Source organism: Oryctolagus cuniculus, chromosome 15 (assembly GCF_964237555.1).
Source record: "Oryctolagus cuniculus chromosome 15, mOryCun1.1, whole genome shotgun sequence".
Taxonomy (NCBI): Eukaryota; Metazoa; Chordata; class Mammalia; order Lagomorpha; family Leporidae; genus Oryctolagus; species Oryctolagus cuniculus.
Window position 1 is genome coordinate 52,193,530 of NC_091446.1, and position 21,662 is coordinate 52,215,191.

Below are 21,662 nucleotides of genomic sequence, written 5' to 3' on the forward strand. Positions count from 1 at the left end.
CTAGAAGTGCAATTCCCCCCTTCTTTTTGGGTTTGAGGAAGACAATCTTCTTCATTTACCCCAACCTCAGCATCTACTTCTAGGTGGCGGCATTCGCCATCGCAGGAACTGCGCCACGCGTCGAAGCCGGCTCCCTCCGTATTTAGCAGGACACAAGCGGGGTTTCTGCGAGTCCTGGGCACCGCGTACCTTTCATCGTCCATCTCCAGGCTGGACTCGCTCTCGGACAGCTGGCGACACAGGGCTTCTCTTCTCTCCATCTCCCTCTGCAGCTTCCTCTGCAGCCTCAAGTTCTCCTCCCGCATGTGGCGCTCCTCCTCCAGGTACTGGGCCATCTTCTCCGAATCTGCAAGGCCAGAGTCCCGAACTCAGCCACACTCCGTGCGAGCATCCCCACATTAAGAAAAAAAGGAGGGAGGGAGGGGTTACCCAGGTTTCAGTCTGGCCTGAACGCCACAGGCATAGGGAGCTGTTCTGAGACAGTGGTTCCCACGGATGAGGTCTGGATTTAAAGTGTATCCCAAGTAACAAAGTGTACCAACAATCTGCATTAAAAAAAGAAAAGGCAGTGCTGGGAGGTGAGGCACCTTCCCTCCCTCTCACTGGCATTCTGAAGTGCTGAGTGGAGGAAGTGGCCAGGTGACCGAGTTGTCCGAGGCAGCTACTGGAGCCCTTCTCTGCGCTGCTGCAGCTGGGAGAGCGGGGGAGCCTGGCTGGGCACACAGACTGTGCCCACAGGCTACCCTACCTTCTGGACACCATCGGCGGCCTCACGGCTCCAAACAAGGGCCAGCCAGCTGTGGGAGACTCACCCTCCCTGGCACGCCCATCGCTGGAGCCAGGCCGAGCCGCAGGGATCCTCCCAGGAAGCTGCGATGGCGCACGGCCCTGTGCGTGGCGCAGTCTCGGAGCTGTCACAACCCCTGCCTTTCGGAAGCTGCTCTGTAGAGGATTCTGGGCCACTCTCCAGCTCCCTGCCCATAAAAGGCAAAACCTGCCCCACCCCCACCATGGCTGCAGCCCTCTGGTTTACCTACTACACAATCTACTGTTCCCTATGAACTTGGCAAAAGGACAATCTGCATGTACTTCTCTTCTGAAAAACAGTCACAACCTCAGAGCAGCCGTGAGCACACCCAGGAGTTTCCTGTGGGTGCCTGCTCCACATTACCACCTGGGTCACGGAGGAACTGGACACCACACTGACACCCTTTCTCTACCAACTGACCCTACGTCGATTCCCAGAAACTATCAAATGAGCTCCAGTCTTAAGCAACTTTCTGAAGTTCTGGCATGTCAGCAAAAAATGACCTTCAGGACAGCATCATTACAGACTACTTAAAAGGTCCGGAATGCTTATGTTACAAATTCAAATATAAAAACACGACAACCATTAAAAACACTATTTTGTGCTCTAAACCCTAAATCCCTCGCAGTTGTTTTCAATATCACCAGAAACCCTGCTGCCTAATCCAGACACAGAAATCTCTTTAATTGAAGGCATGCAGGGAAAATATTTACAAAGTACACTTTTAATATAAATGATTTAAATTATTTCCTCCCAAATATGCAAGAATGCAGGATTTTCCACTTAGCTCCCCAGGAAGCACTCGACTGGCCCCTGGGAGTATTTTCTGTTTCTAGAACAAGAAGAGTGACTGTTAGAGCAAGTCACCTTTCTTTTCCATCAACAGGAAAGCTTCCCAGAACTGCAGGTTCATAAGGCTCCAAGAACAATCGTGGAAGAGGAAACACTTTCACAGAAAACAACAGGTCTTGAGCACCTGAGGCAACCGCAGGAAGATTCCTGAGCATCTCCTACAGGCAAGAAAGTCCCGGGTTGGAAGACTTCCTGGAAATTCAGCCTGTAGCCCAGTAGCCTGAGGCACAGAGAACTCAACGGGTGCCACACCTCTGGATGTCATGGACACAGATGCCTGGCCCATGGCCTTCCTCGGCTGCCCTCTGCTGGCCAAGCACACACTGTGTGCACTTACTGGCCTGAGTCTTTCCTTTGCTCACAGAGCTCCCTAGTCCACAGCTTCTGCCAGTACTTCCCCCATCTTAAGCCACCTCTCAGTATGTAGTCAAAGAGAATGTCGATGGAGGGTGAGCGATTCAAGAGATGGTCCCTAAGGGTTCCAGGGTGGCCTGTCCATGCTGTACTCCCTTTCAAGCTTATGATTAGGAACTGGGAAAGCCCACTCCCCACCCCAAGCCAGCCGCATGAGCAGCCCTGAGGCAGAGGCCTGGCCCGCTGGTGTGTTAAAAATGCCCCAGGAGCTCCCATGTTCAAAGAGAGTTGACTACTGAAAGGTTCAAGTTCAAGTGCAGTGGGCTTGCAGGGTAAGGAGCTACCTGCCACCGGTACATCTAAAGGAGGTACAGGTCATCTGACCCAAGCAGAGCGGGACAGATGGGCAAGAAAAGTCAGTAACTCATCCGTGAGGCCAGACTCAAAGCCACCGCAAGCTGCCCACCTGCCACCTGCCACCTGCCGCTGCTTTGGTTCAGCTTCTGTTTTCACAGAACCAAACAGCACATACAGATGCCCACGGCGGCCATCTCCAGTCTCTTCAAAGATAAACAGTGCAGGACGGAGCGAGTAACAGACAAGGAGAATTTCCTCCTTTCCACAAGGCCCACAAGGCCCACAAGGGAAGTATAAATGAGGAAGACAAAGGTAAACTGACAGGATTGGACAGAGTTCAAGAAGGGGCCAAGAAATATCTGTCTACCTAATACAAACACAAAACCTCAAAAACAGGTTAAAATGACCTGCTGCATCTTGTTTTCATGCCTGCATGGGGGAGTTAGTAACCAGAGGTACATGCAGAATTGCTTGTCATTAAGGAAAGTAAAAAATAAAAATCAGAGGACCTTGGCTGTAACCCTGTGTTGTTAGAATGATGGTCCCCTAATGACTTCTACATGCTCATCTACAGAACCTGTAAATGCTACTGCCTTATATGACACAAGGGACCTTGCAGATGTAAGTTAGGAGTTCTGAGATGGGGAGATTATGATCTTGGATGGTTGGGGAGGCAGAGTGGAAAGGACATGTGCCCACAGAAGCAGAGGTGTGAGTGATGCCACTGCTATAAAGGGGCCCTGAGCCAAGGCCTGCAGACATCCTCGCCTAGAGCTTCCAGAAGCACACGCCCTGCTGACAACTCAACACGAGCCCAGCAAACTCCATTTCAGACTTCTGACTTCAACAACCACCGGATAAGAAATCTGTATTTTTTGAGCCAGTAACATGTTACAGTACAAACAGGAAACTAACACGTCACACTTGTTAAAGGTTCCAGGGATGATCCTGAGTCGCTATTCCAGGTGGACCACTGGACTAGAACCTGCCAAGAGCTTCAGAGAAGAAAACATAAAGAAAAGAACCCCTGTTCACTGGGAGATGCACATCCCATGGGATGCAACAAGCCAACTTCCCGGCGTCTGCCCTGAACGTGTTCTCATGGAACTCCCTGACGTGTATAGAGATGCTCACACAGTTGCAGCCTTACAATCAAAAGGGTCCCCTTGGGGGAGGGGCTAGAGGGTTGGGTCTCTGCCTGTAGTGCAGCATCCTGTATGGGCACCAGCTCCAGTCCCAGCTGTGCCTCCTCTGATCCAGCTCCCTGCTAATGTGCCTGGGAAAGCAGTAGAAGATGGCCCAAGTACTTAGGCCCCTGCACCCACATGAGAGACCAGGAAGAGGCTCCTGGCTTCTAGTTTCAGCCTGGCCCAGACCTAGTTGTTGTGCCCATTTGGGAAGTCATTCAGCGGATGGAAAATCTCGTTTTGTTTTTTTAAAGTTCCTTGGGAGAAGCCTGGTTAAGCTGCAGTGAATCTGCAGAATCAAATACCCTGGAGCCTTTACAGTGAGGACCGAGGCACTGAGGCCATTCTGTGACTAGCGGCTGGGCAGAAAAACCTACAAGGCTTATATGAAAATAGAAAGGTGCAAATAGTATCAATACTGCACTACTATTTGCATAAAAGAATTTTATACACATACACAGAATACATCCTGGAGAATACAGTAAAACCAGGCACTTGTGGGCAAACTGGGTGGCTGAAGATAGAGATGAGAGGGAGACTTCTTTTTTTCACTATGAAGCTTGCACCATACGAGCGGGGAGTAGCCAACAAGCAGAAACAGGAGAGAGCCAAGAAAATGCACAGGGACTTATCAAACATTGAGAAATCTAGCTCCTTTGCTTTCCAATTCAACATCTTGGCCTTTTCCGAAAGATGTGAGTATAAATTTCCGAAGCGTTTATTCTTCAAATACCACGAACAAATGTCAGCCCAGGCTAACTGTGGTAAGGAAGTTAAGGAAGGTAAACACTCTGTCCCCTCTGCCTTAATATCCCACAGTGCGCTGAGGTCTCCTGTGCTACCTTTGTTAGCACGATCCTAGAGATGAATGCAGGGGAAGGAAGTTAAAAATACTGCCTGTGATTCTGGGCCACACTGAAATCATCTGAATTATTGTCTGGAAGCATTCTAGCCTGCTTACCCTCCCCTATTACAATACCTTAAAAAAAAACTATCATGGGATGATGATTCTACATAATCAAGTATAAAACACATGGACTTGATAAAAGCAACTTCAGCAGTGACTATTGGTAATGCCGCGTTATCTTGCAAACAGGTTACTGCCACAGAGAGCTAACAGCTCTGAAGGCGGGGGCTGTGGAAGCAGAGGCTACGTACGCTGAAGCTGGGCTGCTCTCAGTTGCTTCTTGAGCCGTTCCACTTCGTTCTTTAAAAACCTGATGTGACGCATCATGTTTTCTGGAGAATCAATTTCCATGGAGATATCTCTAGGCGACGGGGGTGCAGAGACGGGCTGGTCTAGTTTCTCCTGCAGGATTCTTCATTGAAAAGACAGAGACCGACAATGAGAGACAGTTTGCTTTTAAAAGACAAAGTGACATACTAGGTGGAGGGCTTGTTTTAAAGGCAAGTTCCTGCTCATCATCAAGAGTCCATACGGCTACTTCACTCTCCTGTCCATTTGCCATCAACTTCTGGTCACCCTTTCCTGGTATCTCAGGGCTCAGGGCGGAGCTGTAGGATCTACTCTCTGCTGCAGCTGGAAATGACCACTGGGTATAAGTACTCGTGGTGAAGTCTCTATTTAACATCTGGTTCTGCTTATTAAGCCCGGATACAGGAGGCCCTCAGAAATATCGGCTGACTACATAGTCAACATGCTGGGTGTCAGTTATGGGAATACTAAATACTAAATTCTGCTCTCCTAATATTTTCAGCTGAAATTTTTGAGCTATTATGAATCTCCTTAGAGGGTGAATTAACAAAAATAAACTCAACTTCTAAAATTTCTTCCTGAAGGGGCCGGCGCCATGGCTCAGTTGGTTAATCCTCCACCTGCGGTGCCGGCATCCCATACAGGCACCAGGTTCTAGTCCTGGCTGCTCCTCTTCCAGTCCAGCTCTCTGCTGTGGCCCGGGAGGGCAGCGGAGAATGGCCCAAGTACTTGGGCCCCTGCACCCTGGAGACCAGGAGGAAGCACCTGGCTCCTGGCTTCAGATCAGCGCAGCACCAGCCGTAGAGGCCATTTCGGGGGTGAACCAACAGAAGGAAGACCTTTCTCTACTCTCTATCTATAACTATGCTGGTTAAAAAAAATTAAAAAATTTCTTCCTGCAAAAACCATCACAAGCACATGGCAAAATGGCCTGGGGACCCTTTGCTTCTGTCCACAGTAAAAGTAAAAATCTAAAAACAAAATTAAAACTGGGGTCTGAACATTGTGGTGCAATGGGTTAAGCCACTGCTTAGGATCTTTGCATCTCCTATCAGAGTGCCTGGTTCAAGTCCCAGCTACCCTGCCTCCGACCCAGCTTCCTGCTAATGCTCCTGGGAAGGCAGCAGATGATGGCTCAAGTACCCGAGTCCTTGTCACCTACATGGGAGACTCACATGGAAAGTCAGGCTCTTGTCTGTGGCCTAGCCCAGCCTTGGCTATTGTGAGCATTTGGGGAACCATCATATGGAAGATCAATCTCTCTCTCTCTCTCTCTCTCTGTCTCCCTCCAGCCCCCTCTGAGCTTTCAAATAAAAACAAACAGCAACAACAACAACAAAACAGACCCTGGGGCTGGCATAACGGGTAAAGCCACTACCTGCAGTGCTGGCATCCCATATGGGTGCCAGTTCAAGTTCTGGCTGCTCTACCCATCCAGCTTCCTGCTGATGCGCCTTAGGAAGGCAGTAGAAGACAGCTCAAGCCTTTGGTCCCCTGCACCCTCGTAGGAGACCTGGAAGAAGCTTCTGGCTTCAGATTGGCCCAGCTCTGGCTGTTGCAGCCATCTGGGGAATAAACCAGCAAATGGAAGATTTCTAACTCTGCCTTTCAAATAAATTAACTAAAAAAAAAAAAAAAAAAAGGAAAAAAAAGAAAAACACCACAAACTGACCCAAAATTATTTGACTAATAACAGGTGATACCACCTTCTCCAATCATTGTTAGGCTGAAGCATGTAACTTGCTGATATTCAATAGCTTTTTTAATCTGAAAGACAAAGACAGGCAGAAACAGATCTCCTCTACTACAACCAGGGTTGTCTAGGAGGAAGCCAAGAAGCTAAAACTCAATTTGGGTCTCTCATGTGGGTAGCAGGGACCCAAACAGTTGAGTCCTCACCTGCTCCCTCCTAGGGTGGAGCCTGGACTCAAACCAGGCACTCTTATATGGGATGCAGGTGTCCCAAGTGGGATCTGAAGCAGTGTGCCAAATGCCCAACCCTGTTTTCCCCAGGAGCTTCTGACCCGTGAAGTGACAACCTAACTGTCACTGAGCCCCGATTTCATTCTATAAGGAGTTTCTGGTTTTCTTTTATTAATTTTTTAAAGTTTATTTTTCTGTATTTGAGAGAGTGAGAGAGAGATCTTTTACCTGCTGGTTCACCCCCCAGATGCAAAGACCACAATAACCAAGACTGGGCCAGTCTGAGGCCAGGAGCCAGGAGCCAGAGCCCGGAGCCAGTCTTACACGTGGGTGGCAGGGACACAGGTACTTCAGCCATCATCTCTTACCTCTGATGGTGCACATTAGCCAGAAGCTGGAGTGGAAGTAGAGCTGGAACTAGAACCTAGGCACTCCAATACAGGATGCAGGGGGCCCAAGCAGCGGCTTGACCACTACACCACAATGCCTGCCCTGTGCTTTTATTTTTAGATTTTTAGCTTTGAGTTTACCCAAATACACACTGCAAATTATCTCTTCCCTTACTGAGAAAACTAATGCGTCAAATATTTTAATTGTCTCTACGTTTTTATAAATTAAAATAACTTCACTACAATTTTATTTTATAAAATAAAATAACTTCACTACAATATAAAATATAGCTGATTCAATTATAGCTTAATTATTTCCTGGAGATATACTTCTGATTTTCACTTTGTTTAAAGCTATGTGATATAATCTGTGATTTTCAAATTTAGAGATGTACTCCAAATAATTTATAAATGTGCATCCAAACCAAATACGTAAGGCAGAGTCCAGGAAGTAAACAAAAAGACCTGGGTGAAGTGGACTCAGGAACACTCCCAAGAAACGCACTCTTCACACCCATACACTCACCCCACAACCAGAGCATTCCTTCCAGCCTTACAGGCTCTGTCCTACCCCCCCCCCCACCTCCAAAGTATACAGTGCTGGAAAAAAGGGCAAGGCACTGCACTGCACCAGGGGTGCAAGACATGCAACTGCCGGGTGACATTTCACATCCGAATAATCGTCACCTTAAATATGTGCAGGTATCTCATTACCGATTATAACACAAATAGGTAGCATTTTTTTCCATTAGAAGCTCAGCTTTCCGAATGAGGTAAATTCTAGAGTTGTGCTAACAACCAACAGTACATCGTCCATCCTATGTACTTCAGGAAGCAACAGAGGGCTCAGCGTTGTGGCACCGCAGGTTACCCTGCTGCTTCTGACACCAGCATCCCACACTGAGTGCCAGTCTGAGCCCTTGGATGGTCCACTCCCAATCCAACTTCCTGCTAACGCATCTGGGAAGACAGCAGATGATGGCCCCAATACTTGGGTCTCTGCCATTCACAAGGAGACCCAGATGGAGTTCACGGCTCCTGACCTTGGCCTGGCTGATCCCTTGCTGCTGCAGCCATTTGGGGAATAAACCAGCAGACAGAAGATATCACATCCTCTGTCTCTCAAATAAATAAACCTTTTTAAACACAGTGGAGAAAGGCATTTCAATAATGTGGAAAGCTGAAAACGCAACTATCCTACGTACAATTTACAAGAGCAGTAGGACTATCCCAATGCAGCCCTGGAATGCCTGAGAAAAACGCATTCTACAGGGACAGTAAGGGAGCAAAGAATAAAGGGAAGACGAACATGAGAACATTTCAAGGTTCAACATGTGCTTCCTTGGCAAATCAAAATGCTGTGTTTCACCCACGGGACTCGGGTGTCCCATGGTCATTCCTCCGTCACACCCAGAACAGCTCTTAGACACACACGGAACAGAAGACTACACAAACCGCTTCTCTGCTTCAAGTTTATCCATCCTTTTCCAGAGACGATTCACTAGTGCTTCCTGTTCTTGTTCCAAGGTATTTTCAAGGTCAATCTTCTCCCGTCTCAACTAAGGGAAGAAAAAAGATTTCACTGAGCATGGCAGGCCGTCTCAACGTTGTTCATACTTACCTGTTGTCCGGGACAGAAATCACATTGCTAGTTTCAGCACGCACTCGAGGCACACGCCAAGTCCTCCTCATACAGCGTCTGGGTGAGCTCTGTGTACGAGACACCAGGATGTACCCGGGTTTGTCCCCTAGTCCCTCTGAAAGGTTATGCTGCCACTTATATAAATAACTCAGAAGCCTTCAAATAACTCTATACTGGAAAAGCAATGCAAATACAGAGAAAAATACATAAAAATGCACGAAAATGATAGATATCAAGTTCACAATACTGATTATCTGCGAGGACTTAGAGAAGGCAATTTGATTTGGGGAAGGGGCTGTACTAGGGAGGGAACCCCTCACTGTATTCTATGTCCTAAAATAAACATGGGAAAATTCATTTACTCAATCAGTACTGAGTAACCTGCAATAAACACTGAATACGACGACAGACATGGGATAAAAGGTATGTAGCAATGAACTTGACTCAGAAATTTCTGCCCTCATGAAACTTCATTTTAGTGTGTGTGTGGTGGGGGGGTCAAGCTATTAAATGACTGGTGGGCTTTTGGCACAGTGGTTAAGCAGCAGCCTTTTGGGGACACCCGTGTCTTATACCTGAGTGCCTCATACCAGTCCTGGCTTCCTGTCTTGAGTCAGCTTCCTGCTGAGGTACACCCTGAGTGGCAGCAAGCAATGGCTCAGACACCTGGGTGCCTGGCACTCATGGGAAAGGCCTGGTGGAGCTCCAGGCTCCTGGCTTTGACCCGGCCCATCTCTGGCTGTTGTGGGCATCTGGGCAGTGAAACAGCAGATGGGCGACCCCTGCCTCTCTGCCTCTCAAATACAATGAAAATAAATAAAGGAGCAAGAAATTATCAACATGTGGAAGAAGGCAGGCTGTCAAGAGGAGGGATAGAATATGATCTCACAGAGAAGGGAGTGGAGGGAGCGTGTTTGTCAAAAAATTTTAAAGACAGAAAGCCAATGGTACTACCCACTGTTCTCTCTTCAACCAATGGCAATACACCTTTTTAATTCCAGAGACAACAAACTGTATCTGATTTGCATAGCTACAGCCATGCCAATCATGGAGTCGCAGAGGCAAGCTCCTCAATGGGCACAGCCCCGATGGGTACACAGTAAAGTGGGGCACACAGCACACATACGGTGGAATCTTCTAAAGCAACCAGACATCAGCAAACAACGTCTCGAGTATGGTTTTATTTTCACACGTAGCCGAGCGTTCCCTTTCCAAAATTACTTTCCTTTGTCTCAAGAAGCAAAAGTCCCCTAAAGAAATGGTTGGTCTGATGAACCCCATTAAGTCCTCAAGGAGCTCATGGAAGGCAAAAGACTCACTCATATCCACCCAAAGAGCAGACGGTCCTACGCAGGTTCTCCTTGTCAACCAGCAGGAGGAAGCACAGAATCAGTGATGCAGGAACCTGAACAATCAAGATCTGGGAGATGGTCAGGACAAGGGAAGGACTCTGCCTAAGTCTCCCTGGACTGTGTGGGGACAGCATTCTTATGGGACTGCAGAGATGTAGGCTTCTCTCTCCCTCCTTCCAACACCAAGATGACAGCCATGCAAACAACTGGTCACTCGCTGCAAAGGTTTCCTACAAGGTGAGGTCTGCACAGCTGCCATCTGGTTAGGAGGGACCCCTGTAACTGCGTCTTCTTCAGGAAGGCAGAGTGAGGCAGTTCTGCTCACAGAGCTTGAGCAAGGCGCCTGGGGTCAAATCCCAGCTCCACCAATTGCTGGTTGGAAGACACTGGGAAAATCGCTAGGTACAACTGCACCGTTTGTAAAATAAGGGCTAAAAATAACGATGGCTCAATGGGTTCCTGTGAGCACGGAACGTGTTAACTCATCGACATTGTGGATGAACGACTGGCACTCAGAACGCACCCTACTTGTTGGCTACGATCATCGCCATCTTGGGATACCTTTTTTTTTTTTTTTTTTTTTTAAAGATTTTTATATATTAGGGCCAGCGCTGTGGCGTAGCAAGTAAAGCCACTGCCTGCAGTGCTGGCTTCCCATGTGGGTGCTGGTTTGAGTTCTGGCTGCCCCACTTCGGATCCAGCTCCCTGCTAACGTGCCTGGAAAGATAGCTGAAGATGGCCCAAGTCCTTGGGCCCCTGCACCTGTATGTGGGAAACCCAGAAAAACTCCAGGCTCCTGGCTTTAGACCGGCCCAGCTCTGACCATTGTGGCTATTTTTGGAGTGAACCTGTGGAACGAAGACCTCTCTCTCTCTCTGCTTCTCCTAATTCTGCCTCTTAAATCAATCAATCTTTTAAAAAAAGATTTTTATTTATCTGAAAGTCAGAATTAGAGAGAAGGCAGAGAGAGAGAGAAAGAGAGAGAATAAATGGATAGATGAGAGCCTTCCATCTGCTGGGCCAGGCTGAAGCCCAGAGCTTCCTCTGGGTCTCCCATGTGGGTGCAGGGGCCCAAGGACTTGGGCCATCTTACACTGCTTTCCCAGGTGCATTAGCAGGGAGCTAGAGGGAAAGTGAAGCAGCCTGGATTCAAACCAGTGCCCATATGGGATGCCGGCTCTGCAGGTGGCAGCTTTACTGCTCCAACACAGCACCGGTCCCATCAGGACAGCTCTTTTACTTCTGCTCCACAAGGCTCCCAATTATGTGCGCTGTGTTCACTGGTGTATCCTCTACATTGTGAACAATATCTGGCACCTTACAAGCCATTAACAAATATCGGAGACTCATCCGACAAGTGAGCCCAGATCACACAGTAAATTGAAAATAGACTTTCACAATATTTTCTTTGTATGGTGGAATGGGACTCTGAAGGAAAAATCTGAGCGCAGAGAATAAGAGTGGGTCAGGGACACTTTGGGCCATGCAATTAGGAGCAGTGAGCACACAGACACTCCCCTTAAACCAAACAGTTCCCACCTGGAACATGCAGAAACCCTGGGACACCTCACAGAGCCCCTCCTCAACTCTGATTCTTTGTGCACGTCAGCGCCTGTGGCCGAGCTCCGAAGTGCAATCCACAGTCATTTCTTTAAGGAAACACGATCCCAAAGTGCTGACTCTTTAAGGATCCTATTCCAGCGCTTAACCAGGAGCTAAATGCATGTCAGGAGGTAGTTGGCAAGCGAGAAAAAATTCAAGCAGGCCTCATTTTGTAGCAGGAAGCCCAGTGGAGAAACTTGAGCCCAGTTACTTTTACAGTAACCATGAATAATGCTTACCAGTAACTGAAAGGCCAATCAAGACAAAGCTGCTTGACTCATGTCTAACGCACCAGGCACATCGCTTAGAGCAGGTCACTGGACGGCTGTGACTTTCCAGCCTCTCACGTACAAAGGGAGAAGGCTCTTACCATTCTGTCATTCTCTGCCGGATTTTAAGACAGCAGCTGTCTTCAGTCTGAGCTGGGTCAGGCACATATTTTAGTACTAGAAGCAGTAAGGAAGGCCTTCCAAATCCACGTTTCATTTTAGAACTGAGGACACCCCCCGCCGGGGAGATGACAAGTGACAACACCAAGGTAAGAACGGCCTGGGTCACCATGGGGCCCAACACTGCTGGGTCCCCCCCTCCCCTGGCACATGCAGAGGACCTTGAAAGGAGGATTTGGGACAAATTACACTTCGGTCTGGGGACCTCTCCCCGTTGCCAGCAGTACTTGGGAGCTGCAGAGTAGGGGGCAGCCGATGGAAGGAAAATAAGGCCAGCTTTGGGTGTCTAAGAGACAGTGCTGGCGAACAGACAAGAACAAGGAAGCATAGGTTGAAAACGCATGTGCATCTCAGCTTGTTCTTAGCACCTGTTAGTAGTAACCAGTTATCCATCAGTCTACTGCCACCCCTGCAACCAGGGCTCCCTCAGTGCAAAAAACACCTGGGTTTTGCTGTCCCAACTTGCTCTGCTCATTTACTTCCATGACACAGACAGGACAGGAGGCCCCAAACCAGCAGCTTGGCATTCTGGGTGGTTCACAGGGATCTATGACCTTTAGCCTAACAAAACATGGACTTTCTCCTTTTTCTTCAGTTTTTTTAAAAACATCACTTTCTGCATTGCTGATGAGCTCTCACTGACATTATACGGAAAATAAATGAGAAGAAATTATATTAAGTCACTTAGGGTTTGTTTTTTAATTTCAGAGAGACAGACACACACACACACACAAACACAGAGACAGACAGACAGCACACTCCTATCCGCTGGTTCATCCCCAAAATTCCCCATGGAATGGCTGAGCCAAGCTGAAGCCAGGAACTTAACTCAGACTCTTATGTAGATGGCAAGGAATGGAGCTACGTGAGCCATCCCCTGCTGTCTCCCAGGGTGTGCATTAGCAGGAAGCAGGAAATGGAATGCCCACCTAGTCCCACATTCTATGTATCTGAAACCAAAGTATACATTAGTTCTGCCAATTCAGATTTTCAGTGTCTATATTGCCTGGTCATCATGCTGATAGTGTACGTTAAGTTTAAGTTTAGAAGGTAATAAGTTGAGGTTCTTGTTTGAAATAGAAACATCAGACCAGAGATACACTGCTTTTCCTAAGTTCATCTCAATTTGCAATGTTCTCCCCATCTCCTTCCTGAAATACCTGGCCACTTTTTAAATCTGGTGTTCATGCAACAGGGATCTTCCTTATCCACTACCTAATACCTAATTCCCATGTTAATCCAAGCCCCTTCTGATTGACATTATTCTGCAAGCACTGAGCACCAATGGATACGGCTGACTTGTAGAATATTTATTTCAAAGGCTGCTTTGTTACTAAGTCAATTCAATGGGCTGTCAAATTACTTATTCTTCAGCAGCCCTATTTCTCATTGCAGGTTAATTAATGTCAGACCAACAGTTGTTACTATCGTCCCAAGATAAATGCAGAACAACTTCATGGAGAAACGTACCTATAAAAATACAGCTGGATCGCCTCAATTCACAGCCAGTCCTACCTGTGTTTTCCCAGCAGGCAAAACCAGACCACCACCACCAACGAATCCGAAAAAGCAAGGGGCAGCCGAGGACATATTTCTTTCTTCCTGTGCCATTTTCTCCTTTAAAGACTATGATGGTGGGTGGAGATAGGGGAAAGGAATGGTGGGCAAGACACATTCCATATTGGAAGGGTTGGTTTCATATACAGCTCTTCTCCCAATCCCAGCTTCCTGTTAGTGTGCACCCTGAGAGGTAGCTGGGTGGTTGGCTCAAGTTTGTTGGGTTCCTACCACCCACATGGATGACCTGATTGGGTTCCTGGCACCTAGCTTTGTTTAAAAAAAAAAAAAAGACAAATCAAAGCAAGGCAAAACAGAGGCCTAATGAGAACCTGAACCTACCTAACTCTTCTGCTCAGCTATGGATTCTGAAAAGCTTTAGCAGACATTTTCCATCTACTTCACCATCATCAATTATGGGAAAATATCTCTGAACTCTGAACATCTGACTTAAAAAATAAATTTTGGAAGGCAATGCATTACAACTATGACATTGACTAATTCAGGTATAATCAAGAGAAAGACAAGCCCATGATACAAAGGTTATCAAACTAATGTAACACAGATACCAGGTCTATTACAACGCATAGTGAAAAGCACTTAAATGATGATATAAAGCAGACGCCAAATGTTTAAAGAAATAGCAGAACACACTAAGACAGGGGTGGGGAACATCCAGCCTGCAGGCCAGGTAAGGCTGTGATATCATTTGGTCTGGCACAGGTGGGTTCAAAATTCAGCAAATCCATAGCAGGCTAATTTTTAAGTTCATTTTCTATGGGCTGTGAATGACATTACAAATATCCAAATGGCCCTTTGCTTTGCTCTGACCCACGTTAGCCAAACTCTTACTTGGTCAAATTTTTTAATAGAGGAAAATCCATGTATGCTGGACACGAACAGGGCGACTCTCAAAAGCTGCCAGGTTAGGCTATGTCTGGAGGTCATTCATAAGCTCAGCCCCACCCCCTTCTCTTTATTATGTAATACCACGGATGTTCAAGTGTTTAAAGTGCTGTCCTTGAAATACCTCTGAATCATGTGGGAGAATATGCGTACAATATTCAGGAAATGACTGAACCAGGTTTAGTTTTGTTTCTGCTCCATAGCAGAGACCATAAAAGGTCTTATTCTCAGTGCCCCCTGCTAGCCCATACAGCCAGCTGCGTAAACCCAGCTTTTCCATATGCACTGGGAGGAAGCAACAGGATTCAGGAAGGGGCTATTAAAACAGATCACAAGCAACAGTTGAGAACCACGCGCAGTGGTCCTTGCTCCAGGGCACAGCCCTCACAAATGAAAGCAGAGGGCAGCAACATGGTCGGCACTGGCCGTGGCCAGGCCCTGCTCAGCCTCGGCAGTCCCCCTCCTCCACGGGAAGACATCCGACCCCTACCCTCCAGAAAACATTCTTCCAAAGCAATCAAGCAGCCAATCTGCGTTCCAGGTGAATTAGGACAGGTGCTCCCAGACCACAGAGCCGAGTGTCCATTTGGTTCATCAAACTGCAACTGTTTTCAGAATTGAGAACAAGTTCTAGGTCACCATCATGACTCACGCAATGCTGAGCACAAGGACGAGCCAACAGAGGACGTCTGTCAGTGAAGGGCAAGGAAAAGGCGGGGGAGGATGGCGTCTTTCAAGTCTAGGAAGCTAAATTACCACTCAAAGTCAACATCCATGTATATCAGAAACCTAGTAAAGAAGGGAAAGAAGAAAGCACTATACAGCAAGGTAATATGGCCGTCCTTTGGAAACTATTACTGAAAATGTATGTTCCTACCTTTGCTTCTCCCACCTGTTTTTTAAAATGAATAGCTACTATTTATATAATAAGAAAATTCAAGCCATTTAATCTTTAACAGTTGAGAGCTGAGATTCAGCACGGTGGTTAAGACTCTGCTTGGGACATTTGCATTCAGAACTGTACTGCCTGAATTTCAAATACAGTGCTGTTCCCAATTCCAGCTTCCTGCCGATGTGCACCCTGGGAGGCAGCAGGTTACTGTGTAAATGCTTGGGTTCCTGCCACCCAGTGGGAACACCGGATTGATTTCTAGGCCCCTAGTTTCAGTGTGTCCCAGGCCCAACTGTTGCAAGCATTTGGGGACTGGATCAGTGGATGGAAGATCTCTCTCTGCCTTTCCAATAAAATGAACAAACAAAAACAAACTAAAAACACTGACAGCTTCCTAATACCATGACTGCATGTTCACTGACAGTACTGCCTTCACAGAGTGTCAGTGTACATAATATAAAAGGCAGAACAAGCCACTCTACTCTGAGGACACAGGACAGTGAAGCCTCAGCTTTCATGGGGAGGACTGAGACGTACCCGGAAAGCCTACAGATAGTGAACCTTCTTGATTGCAGACCTCATCTTCCTTCTCAAAAACTAGCTTCCTATAAAAATTAGATCTGTTCTCTGAAACTGACATAAATTCAGGACAATGGTAGTATCTCATTATTAACATGTGGAAATGACAGTAGTTCATAGTTTATGAAGAAGTTTCCTGCAACAGACACATATTTAACAACCCAGACTGATAGGGTTTCTGGACTTACATTTCCATCACTCTGACACCAACACCAACAGTATACAGATTTGCATATGGGGCTCATCATTCTAGGGGATTCTTGTGCCAAATATTAAAGTGTGCGGTGTACAGTCTTTTACTCCAGCAAAGCTCAGTGAGGAAGTAGCTGGGAAAGAAACAACCTCTGCAACTATGGCAAGCACACTAGCACAGCAGCAGCTACCCTCAGCCCGTTATCTCGAAGGAGCTCCTTTAAGAAAATACTGGGGGGCCCAGCGCTGTGGCGCAGGGGTTAAGGCCCTGGCCTTATGGGCCCATCCCTTATGGGCACCGGTTCTAGTCCCGGCTGCTCCTCTTCCAATCCAGCTCTCTGCTGTGGCCTGAGAAAGCAGCGGAAGAAGGCCCAAGTCCTTGGGCCCCTGCACCCATGTGGGAGACCTGGAAGAAGCTCCTGGCTTCAGATCGGCACAGCTCTGGCCTTTGCAGCCATCTGGGGAGTGAACCATCAGACGGAAGACCTCTTTCTCTGCCTCTCCTCTCTGTGTAACTCTTCAAATAAATAAATAAATCTTTAAAAAAAAATACTGGGAAACTTCTCTTGATAGGCTCCATCCAAATGCAGGTTTCCTTAAGGAAAATCAGCTGCTTCTGGCCATCACCATGTGTATTCCACTTCCATTTACTTGGCCATTCATTCATTTGCCACGTGTGCTCAGTTAGGAAGAAGGGTAGGGCAAAGCACCTTAGGAATCAGATGTCAGCTCTCATTCATCATGGCAGCAGCTATGATTTCTAGAGAGCTTACTAGAGAAGACTCACCAGGGGCCAGCGCCGCGGCTCACTAGGCTAATCCTCTGCCTTGCGGCACTGGCACACCGGGTTCTAGTCCTGGTCAGGGCGCCAGATTCTGTCCCGGTTGCCCCTCTTCCAGGCCAGCTCTCTGCTGTGGCCAGGGAGTGCAGTGGAGGATGGCCCAAGTACTTGGGTCCTGCACCCCATGGGAGACCAGGAGAAGCACCTGGCTCCTGCCTTTGGATCAGCGCGGTGCGACGGCCGCAGTGCGCCGGCCACGGCGGCCATTGGAGGGTGAATTAACGGCAAAGGAAGACCTTTCTCTCTGTCTCTCTCTCACTGTCCACTCTGCCTGTCAAAAAAAAAAAAAAAAAAAAAAAGACTCACCAGGGATACAGTGGTACAGTCAACATTGTCCCTCGCTTCCTTTACCTTGTGGGAAACTTCCAGGAAATAAACAATTAATCCGCATACCACGTGTTGCTAAGAGGACTGAATGACATGCAAATACTTCATAGAGCAGACACCTGACTAGATGAAGGTGACGTCAGTGAAGCCTAACCGGCAATGGGACAGGGAGAACAGGAAGTGTCGGAGGCAGGAGACGTCCTCGAAGACCTAGAGCCACTGAACCAGGCGGCTCAGCAGAGTCCGGTTTTCAAACTGCAGGCCATGACCCGTTACCAGATTGTGAAATCAGTTTAGACTGGTATGACCTGCATTCTTGTGAAGATGAAACAGAAATTCAGTGCAAAGCCTAAGTATTATTTCATGAAACTCACTGTAGTCTTACATACAGTTACATAATGACCACAGCACTACGTGACCAACTGAATTCATTGCCTGCTGTGTGGTTAACATTTAACAATACTGTATCACAGGGATGAAAAAAAAAACCCACTATCCACTGAGTGTGAAAAGCATGACAAAGATTAACATTCTCCCCAAACCTGCAAGTTAGGTATTATGCCTGCCTAACAATCAGGCCACACAGCTTATTAGAGATGGAAGGGAGATTTGAACCCAGACAAGATTCCCTAAGCAACATGGGCCGAGATGTCATCACAAACGGACACAAGTGAAATTACCAAGCCAACTCCAAATCCAACCTTCACAAGTGCCTCAGTGCTTTGGGAGACGGGGAAACGTCTCAGCTGAGAGAGTATACCCCAAATTCTAGAAATAACTGAGAAAGTGACTAAACCAATCACAGGAAGAGAAAGAGCATGGCGGCTGGTACACAGTAGGCAATCATATTCATCATGTGAGTGTTAGCTGAATGAGATGACTAACGCTCCACTAATTTTTCCACTATTACTCTATAGTGCTACCCAATAACAGTCAAGGGTCTGGTTCATGTGCTGAATGGCCACTTCTTTCTTATAATATTCTGAGCTAAGTGCACACAAGGCTCTTACATCTACTGAGCTGAGCTTCACTTAATAATAAATACACTGTAAATGTTTGGCGCAGTGGTTTGGATCCCACTTGGGATACCCCATCCCATGTTGGAATACTTGGGTTCGAATCCTGGCTCTACTTCCTATTTCAACGTCCTGCTAATGCACAATGCATACACTGGGAAGCAGCAGGTTCAAGTAATTGTATTCCTGCCATCCATGTGGGATGTCCAGATTAAGTTCCAGGCTCTCGGTTTCGATCTGGCCCAGACCAGCTATTGTGAGCATTTGGAAGAATTAATCAGGAAATCGAAGACCTCTTTCTGTCTGTCATTTGTGTGTATGTGTGTGTGTGTGTCTGTGTATGTGTGCGCATGTACATGTGACATGTGTGCATAAGTGCTAATGCATGCTTTTCAATGCTAGACAAAGAAAATCTTCCCTAGGTAGAAAAAAACATTATTTGGATCAAGATTTGCTGATACGAAGAGCAAATTACAAGTTCTGTTTTAACCATCACCTAGGAAAATGTGAACACCAAATAAGAGACTCACAGTGATCCCATGTTTGAATAAAAAACCTTTCCTGACATTTTAAAGGCAGTGGTCTCCAGTGTTCATTTAAAAAGGGCCTAATCACACTAAAGGCAAATTGATGACTACTCAGTTTATTAGACCAATACCGTGTGCTGCAGAGACTTCTCCATTTTGCATTGCTTTGAACAGCCCATTTTACCTCTGCTTATATATTCATTGTCTTTAGTGTTAAGCATGTAGAATGCTAAATGAATGCCATAAAGATAACATAACCTATCACAAGCTACAGTACACTGTCTGGCCGGAAAGCAGCACTGAGTTCCCTGAAGTATAAAAGGAAGATAATGCTGCCTCTATTCCTGCAAAGGCAAAGACCAGGTCTCACTGGGTCTAGGGAGTGAACACCAGGTCAGGAACCAGGGGCCACACCTGCCACTCAGTGCCATCTCTCCCTGCACCTGCACTTCTGAGAAAGGAGCATGAGCAGGTCTGGGCCACTTACAGACCAAACTGGCCTTTCACAGAGAAGCGAGTCCCACCAAGCCTCTTCCTCTTCTGCAGGAGTTCTAAGAGGGAGAGGAAGCAGAACTAGGGGCTGGTAGGCCAAACTCTGGGAACTCAGCTGATGTCCCTGCCCCTGGGTTTCCTGTGAGCCCCCCACTGCCTCATGTCCCCACCAGGTGTGAGGACAAAGGCCACCTTTCAGTTCTAGGATTCTATGAGTTCACAAGCTTAAAACACCAACAGGACCATTCACAGCCCAGGGGCCTTCACAGTCAGGCTGTTACCATTCCCCACTGCACAAATGAAAGGATTCAGAGTCTGGCTCCAAGAGAAGAATAAATGCTAATTAAAACGTCCATGTCAGAGGCCTGACTCCCGCGTGAGGTAAACTTACGATGTGAGAGCCTTCTGGCATCTGAGTTAACTGGGACTTTCTAGAAAGGTGTGCAAGTTTCAGTCTGAAACCCAGGGAAATTCTGCTTTACAGAGAACAGGGAGGTGCCCTGTACAACTGAAGCCACACCTTCAGACACACGCACTAGGGCCAACCCAGACCCCCACTGAATGCCTTCTAATCACCCTTCTGTAAGCTTAAACCACTAAATGTGAAATGCAGGTAGATTGAAAATTGCATTTTGTACCATTCTGAACAGTGTTAGCAGGGATCCAGCAAAGCAACACCTAGATATAAGCCCAGGAAAAATGAAAACACACATCCACATAAAAAATAGCACAAGGTCGGGGGCCAATGCTGTGGTATAGCAGGTTAAGCCTCCACTTGCAGCACTGGCATCCCATATGGGTGCTGGTTCAAAGTCTGGCTGCTCCAGTTCCAATCGAGCTCCCTGCTAATGTGCTGGGGAAAGCAGCAGAAAATGGCCCAAGTGCTTGGGCCCCTACATTCACGTGGGAGACCTGGAAGAATTTCCTGGCTCCTAGCTTCAGTCTGGCCCAGCACCAGCCATTGCAGCTGCTTGGGGATTGAACCAGTGGATGGAAGATCTCTCTGTCTCTCCCTCTCCCTTTCTCTGTAACTCTTTGAATGAAAATAAATGTGAAAAAAATTAGTATACAAATGTACATAGCAGCATTATTCATAATAACCAAAAGGTAGAAACAACTCAAATGCTGAATAAATAAGATGTGGTTTAGCCATATTATTTGTCCAGGAAAAGGAAAGAAAAATGGATATATGTTATATATGTGTACTGTGCCATGTGAAAGCAGCTTTATTCTAACTGAAAGAAGCAGTCACAAAAAACTGCACATTCGATGATCCTACTTACATAAAAGGTCTAGAATAGACAGATAGACACCCAGAAAGTAGAGCAGAGTTTGCTTAATGGAGAGCAGGGGAAGACTGGCAGGTGAAGATTACAGGTTGCCTTTTAAGGTCATGAAATTTTCTAAGTTGATTGTGGTGATGGTTGCACAACTCTGAATATAAGAAAAAAAAAACAAATTGTACATCTTAAAGGGTGAATTGCATGGTATATAAATTATGTCTCAATAGAGCTGTTAAAAAATAAATTGGCTAAAATATTAAGCAGAGGAAACAATCTGGCTCCTTTTGAGTAGCTGGCCAGGCCCTGAACACTACCCTGTGCTGCCCGTTAAACAGCAACCAACCACTCTACAGTCCCAGGCCCAAACCCTATTCCCACTGTTCTTATAGTCACTTCTAATATCTTTTAAAACATTTTAACATCAGAAGAGCAAAGACACATACTACATATATATCACTATACTGCACGGTATAAAGTAAATCTTTGCTCTTCTAACAAAAATATACAGGACAAATTTAATACCGACTTTAACATACAGGAGAGAATGCAGATAATCCTAAGAGATGACCACAAGAGCCGGTCAGAACACATCCATGGAAAGTCAGAAGAAACTGCTCTCCTCCTGTAGGTAAAGAAATATTCCCTCTCAATATCAACTAAAAGTATTTGTGGTTTAATAAAGGCAGAGTAAACTCTCCAACATTTAACCATCCTGGGCATACCCAAAAAAAGGGGGATGCAATTTTTTATGATGGTAGAGTTCTCCATTTTAATTAAAATATGGGGTTGACGTCCTGGATCTGAGACTTGCAAAGGGCTTCCAAAACTTCATAGAATATGGAATCAAAAGATAAGTTCACTCTGGTATAAAAAAAAATTTCAAATCCATGCATAGCTTTTCTCATAATATTTTCCATGA

At 46.6% G+C, this 21,662-nt stretch overlaps 1 protein-coding gene and 1 long non-coding RNA gene across 2 annotated transcripts in view; one reads left to right on the forward strand and one right to left on the reverse strand.

Annotated features, from left to right (window-relative positions):
• CCDC6 (coiled-coil domain containing 6) overlaps positions 1 to 21,662 on the reverse strand; it is a 143,706-nt gene that overhangs the window by 49,935 nt on the left and 72,109 nt on the right. Inside the window, exons 4-6 of the mRNA XM_002718475.5 lie at positions 8,542 to 8,645; positions 4,717 to 4,877; positions 190 to 346 (exon numbers count right to left, since the gene is read on the reverse strand). Of these exons, the coding sequence (XP_002718521.2) occupies positions 190 to 346; positions 4,717 to 4,877; positions 8,542 to 8,645 (422 nt within the window). The remainder of the gene's footprint in view (positions 1 to 189; positions 347 to 4,716; positions 4,878 to 8,541; positions 8,646 to 21,662) is intronic.
• LOC138845363 (uncharacterized) lies at positions 5,177 to 15,870 on the forward strand. Its single transcript, XR_011382399.1, has 2 exons — positions 5,177 to 10,824; positions 11,187 to 15,870. It is a non-coding gene; the product is annotated as an uncharacterized lncRNA (long non-coding RNA).